This window comes from Lithobates pipiens, unplaced genomic scaffold, assembly GCF_037356315.1.
Source record: "Lithobates pipiens isolate NorthernLeopardFrog02 unplaced genomic scaffold, aLitPip1_a1.2 Scaffold_16, whole genome shotgun sequence".
NCBI classification, from domain to species: domain Eukaryota; kingdom Metazoa; phylum Chordata; class Amphibia; order Anura; family Ranidae; genus Lithobates; species Lithobates pipiens.
The window spans coordinates 404,901,238-404,921,883 of NW_027507748.1; the positions used below are offsets into that span (position 1 = coordinate 404,901,238).

Genomic DNA, 20,646 nt, shown 5'->3' on the forward strand with positions numbered 1-20,646 from the left:
CACACCATTTACACAATCTGATTGTACAGAAGCCAGCGTACTTGCTAACTGAAATGTTCTGGACACAGCACACAAGGGGCCAACACTAAAATGAAGATTGAGTGGGCAGGGTTTGTGCCCTGAAAAAAACATCCCGTCCATCTTTGTTTCCGTGTCTGTCCCTTCTGTTGAGTTTTGAAGGAAGCCATTGTGTCCCTTCCTGTACAGGCTGGCCTGTATGAACGGGGGTGTCTACACAAATGAATAGCATACACAAATGAATTCTTCCTTTTAGACACATTTGATCAACAGGTCCATAGTTATTTTATAATATTTCTTGTACTGAAGGCTTGTCACTTTGAAGTGTTAATGTTCTGAATGATACAACTGACATAACCATAACCAGGTGCTAAATTTACCAAAGAAACATCAAAGTCTGATTCCAACTCCCTGGGAGAAGAGGCTGGTTTTGATGTCCAGAAGAGCGCAACCATGGATATGCTTGGGAGTAGGTAGGTATGAATTTCAGCCATTGATGTACATCTAGACCTAATGTTCAGTTTTCTTAAAAACTAAAAAGGAACTTAAACTACAAAATATGCTATGAAATTGCAAAACTACAAGAAATATGGATTTTCAAAGTTCAGAATGTATAAAAAAAAATTTTTTTATATACAAAACATTAAAAACTCCATAAAGGTCTAATTGTTAAAACCATGACAGAAGAATGTGCGGCTTGTGCAATGATGCAGCGACTTCAGCTCTACATGTTTCACCAAAATATGTCTTCTTTAGGAGGCTTATGAATGCTGCATAAGCTATCAATATAGATAGAATGTACAATGCATGCGTAACACAAACAAATACAAATAGTTACCACATCACACAATGATCATTTACAATATCTTACAGATTTGTAAATGATCATTGTTTGTTAATGTGATGTGTTAACTTTTTGTATTTGTATGTTTGTGTTACTCATGCATTGTACATTCTATCTATAATAATAGCTTATGTAGCATTCATAAGATTCTTGAAGAAGCCATATCTTAGTGAAACTTGTAGAGCTGAAGTCGCTGCATCAGAAGCCACACATTCTGTGATGGTTTTAACATTTATACCTTTTATGGAGTTTTTAATGTTGTGTAAACAAAATAATGTTTTTTTTTTATACATTCTGTTTTTGCTCCTTTAAAATTCCTATTTCTAATAGTCTAGCAATTTAATGGTTCTTTTGGGATCCTGTGCCCTTGATCCCCTGCCCCCTGGTAGTTTGATATAAAATATGCTACTTTGCTTTCAAAAATAACTACTGAGAATTTGGTAATGGGACATTATTGATTTTATATAGGCTGTAAAACTGCATGCAAATTTAGGTGTCATCACAACTGCTGTTATTAAAAATACAAATTAATTTTTACACGTTAAAAGGTGACAATTGGCTAGTTGCCAGTAAAGCATCTCCATTATTGACTCTATACTTCTCTAGAACAGTGGTCATCAACTCTGTCCTCAGGCCAGGTTTTATGTATTACCTTGGGGAGATGCAAACAAGAATACTGCAATCACTGAGCAGCAAATATCACCTGTGATGCATTTCAGTTATCTTGCAAACCTGGCCTGTTAGTGGGCCCTGAGGACAGGGTTGATGACCACTGCTCTAGAACACCCATACAACAATGGTGTGCATTGTGGGGCAGTTGCAACATGGCCCCAGTGGGTATCTTTTTGTCACACTGCAATGCAAAGCATTGCACCCGCTGAATGTTTATACCACCATCTGACTGCTTTGGCCTTCGCAGCTAAATTGCCTGGTTCTGTGGTGGTGCTTGCTCAGTACAGCAACTATATGACACTAGCCTATTTGCCCTGAAGAGGGCTATGCTGTATGCATTCCAGTCCTGATTTCTTAGTTCCTGGCAGAAGACAGAGGCTAATTTTCACTGTGCAGAGTTGAGTCTTGTAAGCTTCTAAGCTGCTGAGACTGAATGTTCTGCTAATAATGAATGCTCTGCAACCAAGAATATACCAAACAATTGAACATGGTAAAAAGGGACATAGTGTTAGGTGATAAGGAAACAGAATGTGCATCGTGTAGTGGTGAGCAGTGCATGTGGCTAAATGGGCATGAATTGAAGGGGTTTGGCTAAATCATAGCATGTATTTATTATCTCTGTAAATGCTGAGAAATACAGAAATCCAAATAATTATAAATAATATAAAATACATAATAAGGATAGCATAACACATGTTTACAAAGTATAAATGATACAAATCTAAATAAATTCAAATCAGTTATGTAAACTAGCCAAAAATGTATGTGATAAATGCACAGCGATAAAGGCAGTTCTGTCTAAAAGATCTGAATGATATATTTCAAGTCTAACCATTATACAGTATATAAGATATCAAACATGAAAAAATGTGCGCTGTTCACTAACAAGGAAATTAATCACCCCCCAAAAAAGTGCCTTAATAATGTATGATTCATCAAAAGTAGGTAAAAATAATCAATATAAATGTATCCAAATAATGTATGTACCAATATAGTGTTAAATATCAACAAAATGTCCATAAAAATATACTTTGAAGTAAGAGTGTCCATATCAGTCTTCAATCAAATGAATAAAAGTGCACTACTCCCAGTATATAAAGTTGGCACATTCGTGAATAAATCGCTGTATTCCACCGGAGCTCAAAAAGAAATATAAGCCTCTTACCTGACAAACGTGATCTCTAAATTATAGGAGACCATGAAAAGCATAAAATTATTATTATTATTATTATTCAGGATTTATATAGAGTCAACAGTTTACACAGCGCTTTACAACATTAGGGCAGACAGTACACTTACAATACAAATCAATATAGAGGGATCAGAGGGCCCTGCTCGTTAGAGCTTACAATCTAGAAATGAAGAGATATCCAAAGGACAGCCAGATTACGCTCTCACAGCAACACTCATCCAAGATGGATCGTATGCCCGATGTTTGGCTGGTTAGCCTCCACATACATGTGATCTCGATCTCTGCAGACCACGAGTCAGGCCTCCCTTATGCTCAGGACGCAGTATGTATATTACATGAAAAACAGAGGAAGGTTCATTGTGCATTATATCCACATAGGACATTTTAAGAAAAAATACAACATTGCACTTAAAGATTGATAAAATAAAGCAGTAGAGAGAAAGTGATCTGACCGTGGGTTACACCGGCAGGTCTTTTTGAGCACTGATGGAATACGATGAGTTATTCATGGAGGTGTCAACTTTATACACTGGGAGCAGTGCACTTTTATTAATTTGATTGAAGATTGATATAGACACTTTTTAACTTCATAAAATATTTTTTATCGACATTTTGTTGATATTTAACACTATAATGCTAAATACTTAATTTGGATACATTTATATCACAAGGTTGATTCAGTGTACCTACTTTTATTGAATCATACATTAAGACACATTTTTTTGGGGATTCATTTCCTTCTTAGTTAAGGCTTAATGTACACGGGACATTTTACAACCTCTCCTGAACGATTTAACTTGACAGATAGTAACCGAAGTTTAAAAGCATCCATTTTGCCGCATTTACATGCCGCGTTTAGCTGTGTTTGTGTTTAGAAGCATTTTTTTTTTCAAATAGTCAAAAATGTAAAAACGCATGTAAACGAAAGGCAGCTAAACTCGAGTTACCACATTTACAAGCTGTTACAGGCTTTTGGGGTTTCAAATGCCTCTGAACATCCGTCCTGAACACATTTTTTTGCTTTTCAAAAAATGCTTCTAAACGCAACTGCCTAGAAACAACTATAAAATACCCTGTGTACATGTACTGATAAGATAACAGAGGAGAGTTCAGGGGCAGATGAAAAAATGCCCAACTGCTCCCAAATGTCCGTTTACAGCAGTGTACATGAAGCCTTACAGACAGCACAACTTTTTTCACGTTTGATATCTTGTTTTCTGTATTCAGGAATTTGAAAGTGCAGCAGTTTGTTTTGATGTTTTTCTAGTGCGAGGTTTACTTCATATATACAGTATCTCACAAAAGTGAGTACACCCCTCACAATTTTCTTAAATATTTTCTTATACCTTTTCATGTGACAACACTGAAGAAATGACACTTTGCTACAATGTAAAGTAGTGAGTGTACAGCTTGTATAACCGTGTAAATTTGCTGCCCCCTCAAAATAACTCAACACACAGCCATTAATGTCTAAACCACTGGCAACAGGCGTAAGTACACCCCTAAGTGAAAATGTTCAAATTGGGCCAAAAGTGTCAATATTTTGTGTGGCCACCATTATTTTCCAGCACTGCCTTAACCCTCTTGGGCATGGAGTTCACCAGAACTTCACAGGTTGCCACTGGAGTCCTCTTCCACTCCTCCATGATAACATCACGGAGCTGGTGGATGTTAGAGACCTTGTGCTTCTCCACCTTCCGTTTGAGCAAGGCAGTGGTCGTCTTGAATGTGTGTTTGGGGTCATTATCACGTTGAAATACTGCCCTGCAGCCCAGTCTCTGAAGGGAGGGGATCATGCTCTGCTTCAGTATGTCACAGTACATGTTGGCATTCATGGTTCCCTCAATGAACTGTAGCTCCCCAGTTTCGGCAGCACTGATGCAGCCCCAGACCATGACACTCCTACCACCATGCTTGACTGTAGACAAAATACACATGACTTTGCACTTCTCACCTGGTTGCCGCCACGCGCGCTTGACACCATCCGAATCAAATACGTTTATCTTGGTCTCATCAGACCACAGGACATGGTTCCAGTAATCCTTGTCCTTAGTCTGCTTGTCTTCAGCGAACTGTTTGTGGGCTTTCTTGTGCATCATCTTTAGAAGAGGCTTCCTTCTGGGATGACAGCCATGCAGACCAATTTGAAGCAGTGTGCAGCGTATGGTCTGAGCACTGACAGGCTGATCCCCCCCACCCCTTCAACCTCTGCAGCAATGCTGGCAGCACTCATACGTCTATTTCCCAAAGACAACCTCTGGATATGACAATGAGCATGTGCACTCAACTTCTTTGGTCGACCATGGCAAGGCCTGTTCTGCTTGGAACCTGTCCCATTAAACCACTGTATAGTCTTGGTGACCGTGCTGCCGTGCAGTTTCAGGGTCTTGGCAATCTTCTTATAGCCTAGACCATCTTTATACAGAGCAACAATTCTTTTTTTCAGATCCTCAGAGAGTTCTTTGCCATGTGGTGCCATGTTGAACTTCCAGTGACCAGTATGAGAGAGTGAGAGCAATAACACCAAATTCAAACACACCTGCTCCCCATTCACATCTGAGACCTTGTAATACTAACGAGTCACATGACACCGGGGAGGGGAAATGGCTAATTGGGCCCAATTTGGACCTTTTCACTTAGGGGTGTACTCACTTTTGTTGCCTGCGGTTTAGACATTAATGGCTGTGTGTTGAGTTATTTTGAGAGGACAGTAAATTTACACTGTTATACAAGCTGTACACTCACTACTTTACATTGTAGCAAAGTGTCATTTCTTCTGTGTTGTCACATGAAAAGATGTAATAAAATATTTACAAAAATGAGAGGGGTGTACTCACTTTTGTGAGATGCTGTAATTATATATAAGATGTTTGAAAGGATAGAAACTAACTTTATGTCTAGTCCACAATGAGGGTGTTAGTTTAGTTTTCTTTAATTTATGCATCCTTTTTAATATGCTATGTTTTACAGGTCTGAAAACAGCAGCATACCAGAGGAATGTGAGCCAGGTATAAATATATATTTTGGTATATAGTAACCAATAATAATTTTCTTCCATCCAGTAAAGGATGGTGGCTTTCTAAATACATACTGTACCAGATGTGCTCAGTAGAAACCTCCTTCTCTACTCTCATTCTTCAGATACTCAGTCATCTGTGGCCATTCTTATTATGTTCCTATTGATTTAACAGGGACTTCAAGCGAGTCAAATGGAATAAGACATATTAAAGTGGAGCCTGAATATCAAGAAATCATGCATGTGGCTGTGCCAGGTACTTTACTTGTGATTCATAGGCAAGAGTGTGAGCTATTTGATTTAACCCTTTCAGGTCCCCCCTATAGGAGTTGTACTGCTACAGGGCGGCACCAGTGCACCGGATCACATAAATATATGTGATCTGACACTTCCGGGTAGGGGGCTTGCATGCATGATTACACACAGTGGAAGCCGATCATTTGGAGGAGAGCCAGAACTGTGATGAAACAGAGCTGCACTATTTAGAAAACAATATACAACTGTGATCTGCCTATATAAACAAGGCAGATTGCCGTTCTAACAAGAGGGAAGGGATGGGATTTGTGTTCCTACAAAGCAGGGAATCAATTCCATCTGTTCCCCTAGTAAAAGCACCTCACACTGTATTGTAAAAACACTGGTTAGGTACACAATTAACACTTTGATCGCCCATGATGTTAACCCCTTCCCAGCCAGTGTGATTAGTATAGTGACAGTGCATATTTGTTTAGCACTGATCACTGTATTAGTGTCACTGGTCCCCAAAAAAGTGTCAGTGTCAGGATGCCACCTGCAATATCACAGTAAAGTAAAAACTAGTAAAAAAAATAATAAAAATATCACATAGTTTGTAGATGCTTTAACTTTTGCACAAACTAATCAATATATATTTATTGGTATTTTTTTACCAAAAATATGTAGCAGAATACATATTGGCCTAGTTAGATTTTTTTTCAATTTTTTTTATTGGATATGTTTTATAGCATTTTTTTTTTTATAGCGCAAAAAATAACACATGGAGAGGGGATCAAATACCACCAAAAGAAAGCTCTATTTGTGGGGGGAAAAAAGACATAAATATTTATTTGGACACAGCCTTGCATGACTGCACAATTGGCAGTTAAAATAATGCAGTGCCGTATCGCAAAAAATAGCCTGGCCATGAAGGGGGTAAATCTTCTAGAGGTCAAGTTGTTAAAGGATAACTATACCCAAGAACAAAAATTGAATGTAGTGCAGCTTACAATCCTTAGATGTGGCTGATCCATTTGTTTTCTTTCTTGTAAGCAAAGAACATTTTCAACAAATACAGAAAATAACTGTTGTTGCTGCCAGAAGTGTTACTTCATGTGACCTACGCCAAAGAGTAGCTTACTTTTTAGCTATCCTTGCCCTGCTCTTGTCTAATGGAGATAAAAAGACAAGGACATGTTTGTGGGTAATATCAGGAGAGCGTCCTAGAGCAGTGATGGCGAACCTTGGCACCCCAAATGTTTTGGAACTACATTTCCCATGATGTTTAAGTACACTTCAGAGTGTACGAGCATCATGGGAAATGTAGTTCCAAAACATCTGGGGTGCCAAGGTTCGCCATCATTTTCATAGACTAACAACCAATGCTTCCTCCATAGATACAGTATCGAAGTGATATAGCCGCTCAGGGACAGGAAGTGTGCAAGATTTGCAAAATTACTACATGCAGGTAAAGCAAAAGAAGCTTAAAAAAAGAAAACAAATGCAGCCACCACACCAAGGAATAGGAAGCTGCAATACTGTATATTACATTTATAATTTTGGGTTTAAATGTATTTTAAATCATCAGGAATGTTTAATTAGAGAAAATAAGCATTTACTAATTTCGTCCATCAGGCTTTGTGTCATTTTTATATATTTAAAATGGGAAAGGAAGAGTGGGGCAACAACAGGAACTCTCCCTGACCATTCACAGAATACCTTGCATTCTGTGAAAAGAATACAAGGCTTTTGTGACTGGATAAGGGGAGAGAAGTGGACATGTATATGACTGTACTGCTTCACTGTATAACTGTACTGCTTCACTGCGGAACTCTCATTCACAGCACAGCGATCCAGGCAGAGTATAGTCACTTACAGGTATCTTATTTGACTGGTGGCTATTCTAAAAAAAGTTCTGCTTTTAAAGTGACTCTTGCTATTTCTTACTCTATTCCCACCTAACAGTACCTGTGCACACAGCCTTTGTATGATCTTTATTGCACCTTCTCTTATATCACAACTCTCTAGCAATCCCAAGGAAGCAGCTGTGTAACTGTAAAAATCTACTTTACCTTTAAACACCTATTAGTATGCATGGATACAAGGACATCACCTCCACCTCCTTTGAAAATTGGCTGGAATGATTTGTTTTCTATATCTGTGGTCAGCTGATTGGAAAAAAAAATTCCAACCAATTGGAAAAGCAGGGATAAAGAACGTGAAAGGAAAAAAACTTGATTCATGCATAAAGAGTTTTCACAGCTGCTATCTAGAGATTGCAAGAAAGCTCTTACATCAGAGAGGCAGCAATAAGGAGGTTACTAAAGTACTGTTATGCCGTGTACACACGACCGTTTTTTCTGTCAGAATTAACTCTTGACGGTCTTTCCGACGGAGTTATGCTGAAACTGACTTGCCTACACACGATCACATCATTTAAAACATGTTCTCTTTCTAGGTCCATCAAAATGTTTGAAAAAAAAAGTCAGATGAAGCCCACACACGATTGGAATATCCGAAGAAATTATTCCATCGGACCTTTTCTGCCAGAAAGTCCCACCGTGTGTACACAGCATTAGAGAGGATAGCTAGAGGATTAGCGCAAGTCTCTTCAAGTTGAATCTGCAGTCATAAATACATATTTAAGACAGGCTTAGATACTGTAATTGGGCACTTTGGATGTCTGTATGATATTCTATGTGATGTCTTGCAGAGCAGTCCAGACCTCAGAGAAAAGAGGGTCTTTCAGAAGGGAACAACTTATTTTTTACTATCTGGCATACAAAAAATATTGTTTCACTTCCTTCCTTAATTTTTTTTAGTTTTGGGTAGAGTGGAGAAGCATTAGAACACGTCAGGTTTTTTTTTTTTTTTAGCTGTCTGTAGATTCACCCTCTCTATTTGTCCTGTTTTCCTTTATCACCAAAAGTGAAAGAAATTCCTACATTTTGAACAGACAACAGTAATAAAGGGGAAATCTTCCAATGGGGACATTAGCTCTAGTGACAACCAGGGATTCCCTCACTTTGCAGGGATTTCCTCTCAATTCCTGTTTTCACTATGAGACAAGAAGTAAAGGGAAATTTCCCCAATGGGACACTGATAGCAAAAAAAAATGTCACTTTAATTTTTAAAGATTTTCGTTATCACTTTCCTACTACTTTTTAATACATATCTATGTTTTTTCTATCTGTTTAATTCAGAGGAATTAACTGCCTGTCTGAAGAGTCCAGTGAATTCAGATAACACCACTTTTGTGCTGGATACAGGAGCAGGTAAATGAAAATCATCAACATGATACAATACATAAATGACCATAAAAGACTTTGAAACACATATATGCAGATACTTGTTTGTTTTATTTAACCATGTAAAGTGATCTGTACAATAGTAAAACAGAATCAATAGACAAGTATATAGTCTAACACAGTAGGGCTCCTCAGAGTCTACTACAAGTAAAGATATCAAAAGAAAAAAGAGAATATCAGTGCTAGTTATAACTGGAGCTGCTAGCAATTGAGGAAAAACACACCACCCTCTAGTCAAATAATAAAACAAAATTTCAGCGTTAGTAAATATGAGACAACTGATGATCAGCAATATAATGTGCAGAAAAAGTCCTCCTTGAAGTGATAAACTAATCATAAGTTTTTATAACCGTATGATAGTCCATATCAGTGTTTCTCAACTCCAGTCCTCAAGGCGCACCAATTGGTCATGTTTTCAGGATTTTCACTATTTTGCACAGGTGATTTGATCAGTTTTCACTGCCTTAGTAATTACCACGGCCGTTTCATCTGAAGGGAAATCCTGAAAACATGACCTGTTGGTGTGCCTTGAGGACTGGAGTTGAGAAACACTGCTCCATATAATAGTGGATGCTAATGTCCTTCTTAAGTCCCATACACACTATCAGATTTTCTTCTGATTTTTGTCTTCAGATTTACCAAAACCATGTAGTAGAAGGGCCTGCCTGATTGCATACACATTGAAACTCCTAAGGTTTGACCTCATATTATATGGTTTTGGTAAATCTGAAGCAAAAAATCAGCAGAAAATCTGATAGTGTGTATTTAGGTAATACGGTAGAAATGGCCACTCACCAGACACAACATTACAGACAAGTTGTTGTGAGTGGCCATTTCCTCCATATTTCCACCTAAGAAGGACATTAGCACCCACTATTATATGGACCATCATAAGGTTACACAAACTTATGATTGATTTACCACTTCAAAAAGGAGTTTTGCTGTACCGTATTTACTAGCCCTGCATATTTTTGTTTTACTACTACAAGTAAAGGACGAGTCCTGAAGTCTCTTCTTTAACTCATGGTTAACCCGAATGCATGTTTATCAACTACCCCAAGTTATACACTCCAATCACCACCATTCTCATGTCCATGACATTATAATCATTGGATTATGGTGAGTGAAATACTCATAAGGTTGAGGCTACGTGGGTAGTTATTAACCTCGGAGGATACAAACATAATCATAGTGCAAAATGTCCCATGAAGTGCTACTGCTGGGGATTGTTGGGCAACTGTCTGTAGTTCAGCTCATTAATAGAATAAATAAATAAAGCTATTATGCAGCCCTATAAATATGTAGGGGGCCACAATCAAGGCCACCAATATTTGCTTAGGTGACCACCACTGGATTGATTTGTTATCATCTAATTCATCTAATTCAAATCTGTGGAGAAGTAGGAAATCAATAACAAAGAAATTGATCTCTTGAGATAGTGTGATTTTGTTACTCAAAACTAGATGTGAAGCTCTAGGCTAAGAGTTTAAATCTGGAAACTATCTGTCTTTAGATAAATTGAAAAGGATGACTGGTGGTGTGACTGGCTATTTCAAGAATAACCAGCAGGTTTTGTGTGATTTACTACCACTAGCCCCTGACATGGATGACTGCAAACCTTTATAGACACAAATATCTAACAATAAAAAGAATTTGCAATTGTGCACCCAGTATCTTTAGGTCAAGTTTTCATATGTCTCCTCCTTTAAATGGCTACTTTTCTGTTATAGGCTTACTGTAAGTCTTTGTATTGATTTCTTCTAATGCAGTTTCATTTAATTATAGTTTCAGACAAAGGGCCCTCTATGAACTCCAGGAATGAAGAGAAACACATAGATGGTAATTCTGTTCATACTGCTTTTAGATACAAGATAAAAACATGCAAGAGATCCTAATCATAGGTATACTTGGGATAGATGACTGCTGAGTAGATCCGGGCCGGACCATGGGCTTTTAAGAGGGGTGGCCTAGGGGGAATGCTGTGAAAAGCTGCATCCAATGAGTGTGCAGCCGCTGATGCCTTGCCTGTTAGACAGTTTCACACTGAGCAGATCGTTCTGCTTGTAAGATCCTCTGAGTGTGTGACACTGTCATGTAATGTAACTGAATGAGAGAGTTCAGCTGTCAAAATTGGGTGTTGATGTCGGGGGTGGGTGGAACCCAGCAGATAACAAACAGCCAATGGGATGGGATCTGGGGAGGCCGATACATGTATGTGGCCCTGCCCTCTTTTTTAAGCAGCCCAATGATTGGCTGGTGTTTAATCGCTGCTGGATCCCGCCCAACCCAGGTCCCGCCCACCCCCTATTAAACACCAGCCAATGATTGGGTTGCTTAAGAAAGGGGGTGGGGCCACATACACGTAGCGGCCCGTATCTTTGTGCTGCGCGACTTGCGCATTTACAGTAGGGAACCAGAAAGTGAAGCCGCAGCACTTCACTTCCTGATTCCCTCACTGAGAATGGCGGCGGCAGCCGAGGGCTGAGCAATTGATCTGTATAACTGTATATTATACATATAACTGTATAATTTGAGCTTTTGTTATTAAGCTCTGTAAACAACGAACCAAGATTAAACACATTAAAAGTCTAGAGCTACAGTACATCTGTTGGCTGTTTCTCAAATATGGAATTTGCATATACAAAATTTATTTATAAAAATTTAATTTTTAACTCTGAGTTTAATAAAGTTAGAAAATGTAGGCAAAATATTCTACATCCCTTTTAAAGTGGGTTTACCCCTTTTTCTGCCAGGCCCTATGCTCCAAATTTAATGTAGCCAGACGATTTTTAAAAATTTTCTATTGCTTTTTATTTCACCCTTACTAGCTGTCTGTGTAAGACAAATTTTTCCTCTTTTTCCAATTAATTTAAAGGTGTAGATTTACAGGCATGTTTTCATATATTATCAATTTACAAGAATCATGGCACGGGAATCACTATTTAGGCATATGTAAGATGATTTGTAAATTAAACACATGTACTGTAAATACATTTCACTGTTATTTTTGAGAAGCCCAACTGATAAACTAATTGTGATTTATCATTTTTTTCTTTTTATTGTTGCAAGAAGGGATTGGAGACATAATCAGACAATTAAGAAAAAGAGTAGAGAACTTGTTCAACAAAAAATATGGTAAGAAAGTACAATTTATTAACATACTACATCAGCTTTATTGAGGGAGCATACAAATAAGGCTGGATTGACACTAGTGCGAATTGGATGCAGGTTTAGCCGAAACCAATTCTCATAGCAGGAGATTGGGACCGGCTGTCTATAGAGCCCGTTCACATATCTCCGCAGCGGCTCCGGTGCGATTTGCCACACAGGAGCCCTGTGTGTCTTTTGGTCCGTTTCAGATATAAATTCAGCCCAAAGTATGCACCAAACTCCTGCTACGAGCCGATGTGTGCTCATATGTGAACCCAGCCTAAGACAATTATGGAAGAAATGCAGGATTATGTAAGAAAAAAAAAACATATATACTCACTTATGTGGCTGGACCATTAATCCAATGCTGCAGCTTCACTCCCCCCCCCCCCCCCCCCGCTGACTCTAAGCCCGAGAACTGAGTGATCACATGATCACTCATCGCTCAGTTGGCTCAGTTCTTGGTCTTAAGTGAGCAGTGATGGTCAGCCACAGGCTCTCTGCTCTGCCACTCAAGTACTCATTGGAGAGCGGGGTTTAGTGGCTGACTCAGGCTCTCAGCAGCGTGCTAAGAGGCTGAGTCTGGACCAGCTCTGTGACATCAGCCAACAGCGGGCTTTAACCAACTGTCAACTGAATCTAGGTACCGGGAGTGCAGAACTAAGTGCTGCCCTATGATCCACACTGTGCCTTGGTACAAAAGCAAGTGACTTTGGTTTCCACAGCTAATTGTTTGGAACTGATAAGTTGGTACAAGCCTTGTAATCATTACTTTTACAAATACTAATGTTATATAGAAGCATGTTCAGTGTTCATATGCAGTCTTGTAATGCCACTAAATGTTGTGGCTCTCTAGCATTTCTTCCAAATTTTTATCAGAGAAATATTTGTAATTTTGAAAACTATCCATCTTTACAGATATTCATACAGTTCAGAGTATTTCCTCTCATACCCTTTACAGAACTGATATCTCTGAATATATAGTATTTGTATCCCTGTCACTCAGCATCACAAGTCTGTGACCTTACTTCTGCTGCAATTATTACAGCCAATGGGCTTGCTGATTTGGAATGACGTTGCTGTGTTAGTCAAGAATGTCTTCACTCGGCTTTCTCAACCTAATTTTCCTGTCAGCAAGCTCCCAGTGTTAGATTGACAGCACTATGAAGTGAAAAAGAGAATCATTTTTCTCATGGTGTTAGCCTTCCTCACGGTCGGAAATTCCGATGGAAAGAGTCCGATCGGATTATGTTGTCAGAAAATCCGATCGTGTGTGGGCTCTATCGGACTTTTTCTGTTGTAATTTCCGACGGAAAAAGTTTGAGAGCAAGATCTAAAATTTTCCGACAACAAAATCCGATCAGACTTTTTCTGATCGTGTGTAGAGAATTCCGACGCACAAAGTGCCAAACATGCTCAGAAAAAATTTGGAGACGAAAGCTATTGGCTACTGTCATCTACATAGTCCCGTCGTACGTATATAACGTCACCTTGTTCCGAACGATCGGATTTTCCGACAACTTTGTGTGACCGTGTATATGCAAGACAAGTTTTGGCCAAAATCCGTCTGAAAAAGTCAGATGGATTTTGTGGTCGGAATGTCCAACCGTGTGTATGGGGCATTACAGTCTAGGAATACAGAAGGACAATATAAAGACAGAATTAGGTACTTGTATACTCTCCATATTGAAATCTACTCAAGGATTTTTAACAAACACAAATCTGGATTAAATCTTGTTTTTATTTTGTGTTTGAACTGATGTGTTTTTAATAGTATTACTTTTTAAATAAGATAAACATTCATTAGGATGTAAAAAATATATATTTTTCTTCTTGTGATGTTGCCAAAATGCAGCTAAAGCAATTGGGGCTTCTCATCCTGTCAAAGTGCCATATTCCAAGTTCTTGATGTATCCAGATGACCTTTTTGTTATGGGCCTTCCTGATGGGGTTTCATTTCGACGTCCAAACTGCTTTGGAATCACAAAACTCAGGAGGATACTGGAGTATAGTAATGACATCCACTTTGTTATAAAAAGGTAATGCTAACATTTACTCTATCCCCTGCTGACATGCATGTGCATAAAATGTAATCTAGTTATATTCCCTGTGTTGTTTGCCTTACCCTGTGATGATAGGTATACATATGTTGTGGCTTCCAGTTTATAGTGTCAAAGTTAATCAATTCCCCTATGTCTATGCATTAAACTACCTAACTTGTCATTATTTGCTAAAGGGATAAGCAACTTCTTGGTCACATAGTGTCCAGTGCATGCCCAGTCATTTCTCTGAGTTGCATCACTACTGTGAGTGCTAATGTGATGAAACAAATCTCTTCCAGTATAGCAAGCTGTATCAATAGCTCACACCTGCAGAGCACTAGACGGAGAGACCCAGGGATTGTGGGATATATAGTTTCTTCACAGAAAGTGGAAGTACAGTAGAAGCCAATCGTAGGGAAAACACACAGGATGGAGCTCTGCCTATGTAAACAATGCAGAGCTCTGTTCTGATGGGGGGGGGGGGGGGGGGTTGATGGATTTTTTTCCCCCTGCGAAGCAGTGAATAAAATCCATCACTGGATAGGCACACATTTAACTCTTTAATCAACCTAGATGTTTGACCACTCAGTGTCTGATTGTCCGCCGCAAGATCGCAGTCCCATTATAAGTCCCTGATCTCCACCATTACTAGTAAAAAAAAAAAAAAATATATATATATATATATAAATTCCAGTATATATGCCGTAGTTTGTAGACTATATCACTTTTACGCAAATCAATTAATATAAGCTTATTGGTTTTTTTTTTTTTACCAAAAATATGTAGCAGAATACATATTGGCCTAAAATTATGAAGAAACTAGATTTTTTAAGTTTTTTTTTTTATTAGATATGTTTTATAGCAGAAAGTTAAAAATAGAGTTTTTTTTTTTACTTTTTAGTCTTTTTTTTTTTTTTAGTTTATAGCACAAAAACCCAGAGATTATCAAATACCACCAAAAGAAAGCTCTATGTGTGGGAGAAAAAGGACATAACCATTAAGGTACAGCATTGCGTGACCACGAAATTGGTTAAAGTAACGCAGTGCTGTATAGCAAAATATGGCCTGGTCTGGAAGGGGGGTAAATCTTCCAGAGGTCAAGTGGTTATTTGATACATTATTGTGGACTTTGATGTTTCCCTGAGGAACTCTGATAGGCATGTTCTCAGTGGAATTTTCAATATAAACTTGTGCATTGATTGAAGATTTAATGACTGTCATCTCCCCCGTACCTTTACTTGACATGCAACCCCATATCATCAATGATTGTGGAAATTTGCATGTTTTCTCCAGGCAGTCGTCTTCATACATTTCTTTGGAACGGCACCAAACAAAAGTTCCAGCATCACCACCCTGCCCAATGCAGATTCGTAATTCATCGCTAAATATCACTTTCATCCAGTCATCCTCAGTCCATGATTGCTTTTTTTTTAGCCCGCTGTAGCCTTGTATTTTTCTGTTTAGGTGTTAATGATGGTTTTCATTAGTACAAATCAAATGGGAAGGTTGTGAAAGGGAAGCGTATTGGTATACCAAGCAAGGCATCAAAGTGTTAAGTTAGAAAACTTAAAGCAATATGCCTTATAAACAGAAAATGCACAACAAAACAAATGAGGAAAAAATGGTCAGAAACTGGAGTCAATGTCTGCGACCGAACTGTAACACATCAGCTAAAGGAAATGGGATTTACATACAGAAAAGCCAAATGAAAACCATTATTAAAGGGGTTGTAAGGTGTTTGTTTTTTTTTTTTAAAATAACAAACGTGATACTTACCTCCACTGTGCAGTGCATTTTTTACAGAGTGGCCCCGATCCTCGGCTTCTGAGGTCCCCTGGCAGCACTGGTGGCTCCTCCCCGCATTGAATGTCCACGTTGGAGAAGACTCTCCTAAGGTGGACACCCATGCGGGCACCCTCCCGACTACTGCATCTGTTTACATTCACTCAGAATGCAGGACTCGGCCCGGCCCCAAGCACCCGCATCTTTGGATTTGATTGACAGCAGCGGGAACCAGTTGCTGCGCTGCTATCAATCTATCCAATCAAGAGCCAGGACAACGGGCAGAGAAGAAGAGCGCATCTCTGCCAAGGGAACGAACGGGCTCAGGTGAGCAAAATGGGGGGCTGGTCAGTATCATACTTTTTTTACCTTTATGCATAGGATGCATTAAGGTGAAAAAACACAAGGGTTTATAACCCCTTTAACACCTAAACAGAAAAAAACTAATTTACAGCGGGCTAAAGAAAAGCAACCATGGACTGTGGATGACTGGATGAAAGTGATATTCAGCGATAAATTACAAATCTGCATTGGGCAGGGTGATGATGCTGGGACATTTGTTTAGTGCCGTTCCAATGAAATGTGTGAAAACCACTGCCTGAAGAAAACATGCACATTTCCACAATCATCGATGATATGGGGTTGCATGTCAGGTAAAGGTACGGGGGAGATGACAGTCATTAAATCTTGGATCAATGCACAAGTTTATATTGAGATTATTCCATCAATTGAAAGGATGTTTGGTGATGATGACATTATTTTACTGGATGTGATCTTATGCAGATGTTTGTTTTAGAACTGCAAAGTACATGGTGATTCCATAATATTTTCCTCAGAATTGAGTGATTCCATATTTTTTTCTGCTTGATCTGCAAGAATAGTTGCAACTGACTACAGTTTTCTTTCTTATTTTTTTTTTATTAAATTAAACAATTGAATGAACATTTTCCAAGAGTGGTGATTACATACTTTTTGCCAGGGGTTGTAGATACATGTGTACTAATTTATTTTGCAGTAAAGCTCATTCTTTTGAATGGATTTTTTTTACTAATTATGTCAGCTGTATAATTAGCATAGTCAGGTTTTTAAATGAATAGGACATGTATCGCTTCTTAGACATTATTATCATGTAAGGGAAGAACTGTCAAACCCAGAAAGTACCTATGATTAATGGAGTATGGTCTAGATTGTAAATACATAGATAAATACATCTATAAAGAGACGATTGTACTTTATCAAGTGCTGAAAGCCTCTTCAATGGAGCAGGTTTGTCACCTGACTATTTAGGGAAAACTAAGCAGTGGGTAATTTAGAGAAAACATCTAAAATCCAATTACAGTTTCTATCAAGGCAGCCATAGATGGTTCAAAACTTGTGTGGTTCAGTAGGGACCAGCCGAGATTCGATCCATGTATGGGCAGGCTGATTGTACCCAAGTCGATCCATCAATCTTTTTTTAGGATGCAATTATTGTCGGTGGCTATAGCCACTAGCCACTATCACTGTGTTCTCCCGGCCGGGGCGGCTCCCCGCACCCCCTGCCAGGAGAGCACAATAGCTCTGCAGGAGGGATTCGCCCATCAACACAGTCATTGTTGATGGGGGAATCAAGCAATTTTCTTTGTTGTAGGAAAGATAATCGGATTATGTATGGCCTGCCTTAGAAAGGTTTTAAATGAACCTTTTTTTATGCATATTAAATGAGGCACTTTGCAGATATGTCTTTGTAAAATTATATAAGACCCCTTTCACACTGGGGCGCTTTGCAGGTGATACAGCACTTAAAAATAGTGCCTGCAAAGCACTCTGAAACAGCCGCTGCTGTCTCTCCAATGTGAAAGCCAGTGGTGCACTGGCAGGACTCTAAAAAATATCCTGCTAGCAGTATCTTTGGAGCAGTAAAGGAGAGGTATACACCGCTGCTTCACTGCTCCTGCCCATTGAAATCAGTGCAGCAGCTTGGCTATACCACCGGCATAGCGCTGCTGTAGCAGCACTTTGCGGTGGTTTGAATCCTTTCACGGCTGGCTTTTAACCCTTTCTCGGCTGCTGATGGGGGTTAAAACCGCCTCGCTAGCAGGTGCTAAAACAACGGTAATAGCGTCGCTTTACTGCTGACGCCCGGGCGCCGTCAGTGTGAAAGGGGCCTAATAAGGCTGTTTGTGGAAGCTCCACTTATCTGACTCCTCCCCCCCTCCGGTGCCACATTTGCCACCTTTCAGGGGGAGGGAGGAGTGGGTACCTGTTTTTGACAGGTATCCGTTCCCACTTCTGAAAGATCTTGGAAGTTTGGCCCCCCTCCTCCTTCCCCTGCCGCCGGGCCATTCAGAAAGCGCAGCACGCTTTGAGCATGCACAGTAGGGAACAGCTTCACAGCCAGTTTTCCCTACAGGCAATGGTGGCGGCAGCACCCGAGAGCCAATGAATACATTGCCTGGGGTGTCGACACCGCTGGATTCCAGGGCAGGTAAGCGTCCTAATATTAAAAGTCAGCAGCTACAGTATGCGTAGCTGCTGACTTTTAATTTTTTTTTTTTTTGGTCGGGCGGAACTCCGCTTTAAGTATATATTGTTTGTGTATAAGTAATTTTTTTTTATTTATTTTTTTACTTAGGCCAGAACTAATTTCTGAAGGACTTAAGGACTGCGTTCAGGATACCTCTGGTCCTTTGGGTAAGTTCATTTACACAAGAGTTTATTAGTCAGGCATTACCAAAATTATAGTATGGACTCATCATGCTTATTTGTACTTCCTACTAGTAACGGTTGTAAAGTAAATTTCTATCAAACTATTGGCTCTATTTCTATTACAAGTTGTAGAGAATCAAACCACAATTTCCAGACTTGTGTATAGCAGGCCATTCCCCATCATTTACAGCTGCTCCTTCTTCCCGTTTTGGGTCATGGGATTTGTCACATGACAAGGGGAGACAGGAAGAAGACCAGTCTACTCTCATTCCCCAGTGGTGCTGCACTGTGTTTTTAGAATCTGCTATATTTCACTTGTAGAAGGCTGCTAATGGATGGATGAGAGAGCAGAAGCTTCCCTCCAGCAGTTATCGGGCCCTTGGCCTTCTGACAGGAATGATGCTGCAGTCACTCCTGTCAGTAAGGTGCAGGAGAAATGGAGGCACAGGAGAAGCTCGCAGTGGGTCCCCCAGGGGCATTGGCAGGATTCCAAAATCCTGGAGCACCATCGTGCACCCCAAGGAGAGCAGTAATGCGACATGCTGCGCATGCTTAAGGGGCATGGTTAAAAAAATCTGAGACTCCTTTTACCTATAAAATATGCTTTGATTGCTGTGCCATAAGTGAAAGTCTCACAGACCCATATAAACCTCAGCAAAAAAACAGTTTTCATTACATATGGTTTTATGTACATTGAAAATGGACCGAGAGCTACAACTGTGGACACAATGAACACTTTGGTGAAAAATATGTAATGTACAATATAGTGTATATAGTCATTTGACTGAAGTGGTTAAAGGAAACACTGCAAAAAAAAAAATCACGATGTGGTGGGTTTACTAAAGGCAAATACACTGTGCACTTTGCAAGCGCAGTTCCACTCTCTAAGCGTAGTTGCTCCAGAACTTAGGAAATGAAGGGAAGCTCTGCTGACTTATTTTTTATTTGCCTTGCATGTAATTGGGTATTCTTTGTAATGCGACGCTTTACCTCATTTGCTAAGCTCTGGAGCAACTGCATTTGCAGAGTGAAAATGCACTTGGAAACTGCACACTCTATTTGCCTTTAGTAAATCAACCCCTATGTGTTCAGTGAAAATACTAACATTATATGGACACATCAGTTAGCAAAATGTAATATTTTTTAATGTTTAAATTAGCTTTAATTTGCTTTTATGCAGGAACAAATGGGGTCTGAATGTTAAAAAAATTGAAGAGATTCCCCCATCCACACAAGCAAGGTGGTTGGGGGAATTCCCCTGCCAGGACATTGTATTGTGACAGTGGGAATCATCGCTGTCACAATACACTATTCAGTGGCAACAGCTGCTGATCGACAATAGCTTTTCAACATGTCCCTTCGACAGAAGTCGATCAAATGATCTACTTCTGTCAAGCAAGGACAACCACACACTAATTGAAATTTGGCCTGTCACTGGTGACAAAACCAAATGACAAAAACCACTTCAGCCCCGGAAGATTTGGCTGCTCAATGACCAGGTAATTTTTTGCAATACGGCACTGCGTCGCTTTAATTGACAATTGCGCAGTGGTGCGGTGTTGCACCCAAGCAAAATTGGCATGCTTTTTTCGCACAAATAGAGATTACTTTTGGTCGTATTTGATCATCTCTGTGGTTTTTATTTTTTGCGCTATAAACAAAAAAAGAGTGCCAATTTTGAAAAAAACTAAATATTTTGT

General features: G+C 39.4%; 1 protein-coding gene across 5 annotated transcripts in view; it reads left to right on the plus strand.

The window, feature by feature from the left end:
- Positions 1-20,646, plus strand: part of GTF2IRD1 (GTF2I repeat domain containing 1) — a 143,059-nt gene that overhangs the window by 101,559 nt on the left and 20,854 nt on the right. For 3 of the 5 annotated variants that reach the window (XM_077482371.1, XM_077482368.1, XM_077482372.1), the window contains 8 exons: positions 386-491; positions 5,697-5,734; positions 5,918-5,998; positions 9,180-9,251; positions 11,070-11,123; positions 12,354-12,419; positions 14,290-14,473; positions 18,873-18,931. In XM_077482371.1, the coding sequence (XP_077338497.1) occupies positions 386-491; positions 5,697-5,734; positions 5,918-5,998; positions 9,180-9,251; positions 11,070-11,123; positions 12,354-12,419; positions 14,290-14,473; positions 18,873-18,931 (660 nt within the window). The remainder of the gene's footprint in view (positions 1-385; positions 492-5,696; positions 5,735-5,917; positions 5,999-9,179; positions 9,252-11,069; positions 11,124-12,353; positions 12,420-14,289; positions 14,474-18,872; positions 18,932-20,646) is intronic. The other 2 variants (XM_077482369.1, XM_077482370.1) reach the window with 2 other exon arrangements.